Here is a 1365-nt window from a genome sequence, read left to right as displayed (position 1 = left end):
AATATGGGATGGGAGTGCCCACAAAGACAAACAACTGCAGATTTCTTGACTTCATTAACCAATCCTGCCGAAAGAGTAGCAAGACCAGGATTTGAGAATGGTCTTCCTTACACAGCCAAAGAATTTGAAACATACTGGAAGAATTCTCCACAATACAAGAAATTAGTTGCCGATATTGAAGAATATTTCCAGAAGACTGATAATGGTAGCCATGGTGAAGAATATCATCAAGCACATGTTGCAAGACAGTCAAACCATATTTCTTCAAAATCTTCATTCATAGTGTCATTCTTCATGCAAACTAGATACATCATGGGTAGAAACATATTGAGACTTAAGCGTAACCCATCTGTTGCAATGCAGTCTATCACTGGTCAAGCATTTATAGGTATAACTTTAGGTTCTATGTTCTACAACTTAAGTGCTACCACGGGTACCTTGTATTACAGATGTGCTGTTTTATTTGGTGCTGTTTTATTTAATGCTTTTTCTTCTATTTTAGAAATCATTTCCTTGTTTGAAGCAAGACCAATTGTTGAAAAGCATAAACAGTATGCATTATATCGTCCATCTGCCGATGCATTAGCAGGTATTATTACTGAGTTACCAACCAAATTTTTGCTGTCTGTTGCCTTTAATTTATTCATTTACTTTTTGCCTAACCTTAGACGTGATGCTGGTAGGTTTTTCTTCTTTTGGTTGATGTGTATTATGTGTACTTTGGTCATGTCACATTTATTCAGGTCCTTGGGTGCAGTTTCTACAACATTTGCAGGGGCAATGACACCAGCAACTGTACTATTGCTAGCTATGGTGATTTTTGCCGGATTTGTTCTTCCTACTCCAAGTATGTTGGGATGGTCTAGATGGATAAACTATTTGAATCCAATAGCATATGTTTTTGAATCATTAATGGCAAACGAGTACAGCGGTCGTGATTTCGAATGTTCAGAATTTGTTCCGTCTGGTCCAGGCTATCCCGATACCAATAGTATTCATAGAATTTGTGCTACAACAGGTAGTAAGGCAGGCTTAAGTGTTTTACATGGAGATGACTATTTGGCTGTTTCGTATGAGTACTATAATTCTCATAAATGGAGAAATTTCGGTATCATTGTTGGATTCATTGTATTTTTCTTATTTCTATATATCATTTTAACAGAATTCAACAAAGGCTCAATGCAAAAAGGTGAAGTTGTATTGTTTTTAAAGAGTTCATTAAAAGACCAAAAGAGGAAATCTAATAAGGTTGCATCTAAATCAAATGATCTTGAAAACTCCACTGTTCCAAATGAGAAGATTTCACAAAAGGATCAATTGGATGCAAACAAAGAGGAAAGTAACAACGACAATGCATTACCAACC

The 1365-nt window shown here is 36.0% G+C and overlaps 1 protein-coding gene across 1 annotated transcript; it reads left to right on the top strand.

Annotated features, from left to right (window-relative positions):
- Window positions 1-3: 3 nt before the first annotated feature.
- Window positions 4-1339, top strand: AC631_05976 (uncharacterized protein; the record flags this gene model as incomplete). Its single annotated transcript, XM_015614805.1, has 1 exon — window positions 4-1339. A coding segment is annotated over one exon (1336 nt), but the record flags the coding sequence as incomplete, so codon positions are not given.
- Window positions 1340-1365: the final 26 nt, after the last annotated feature.

This window comes from Debaryomyces fabryi (assembly GCF_001447935.2).
Source record: "Debaryomyces fabryi strain CBS 789 chromosome Unknown contig00395, whole genome shotgun sequence".
Classification (NCBI taxonomy): Eukaryota; Fungi; Ascomycota; class Pichiomycetes; order Serinales; family Debaryomycetaceae; genus Debaryomyces; species Debaryomyces fabryi.
Note: the sequence above shows the minus strand (reverse complement) of the source record. Positions and strands in the feature narration are given on the sequence as shown.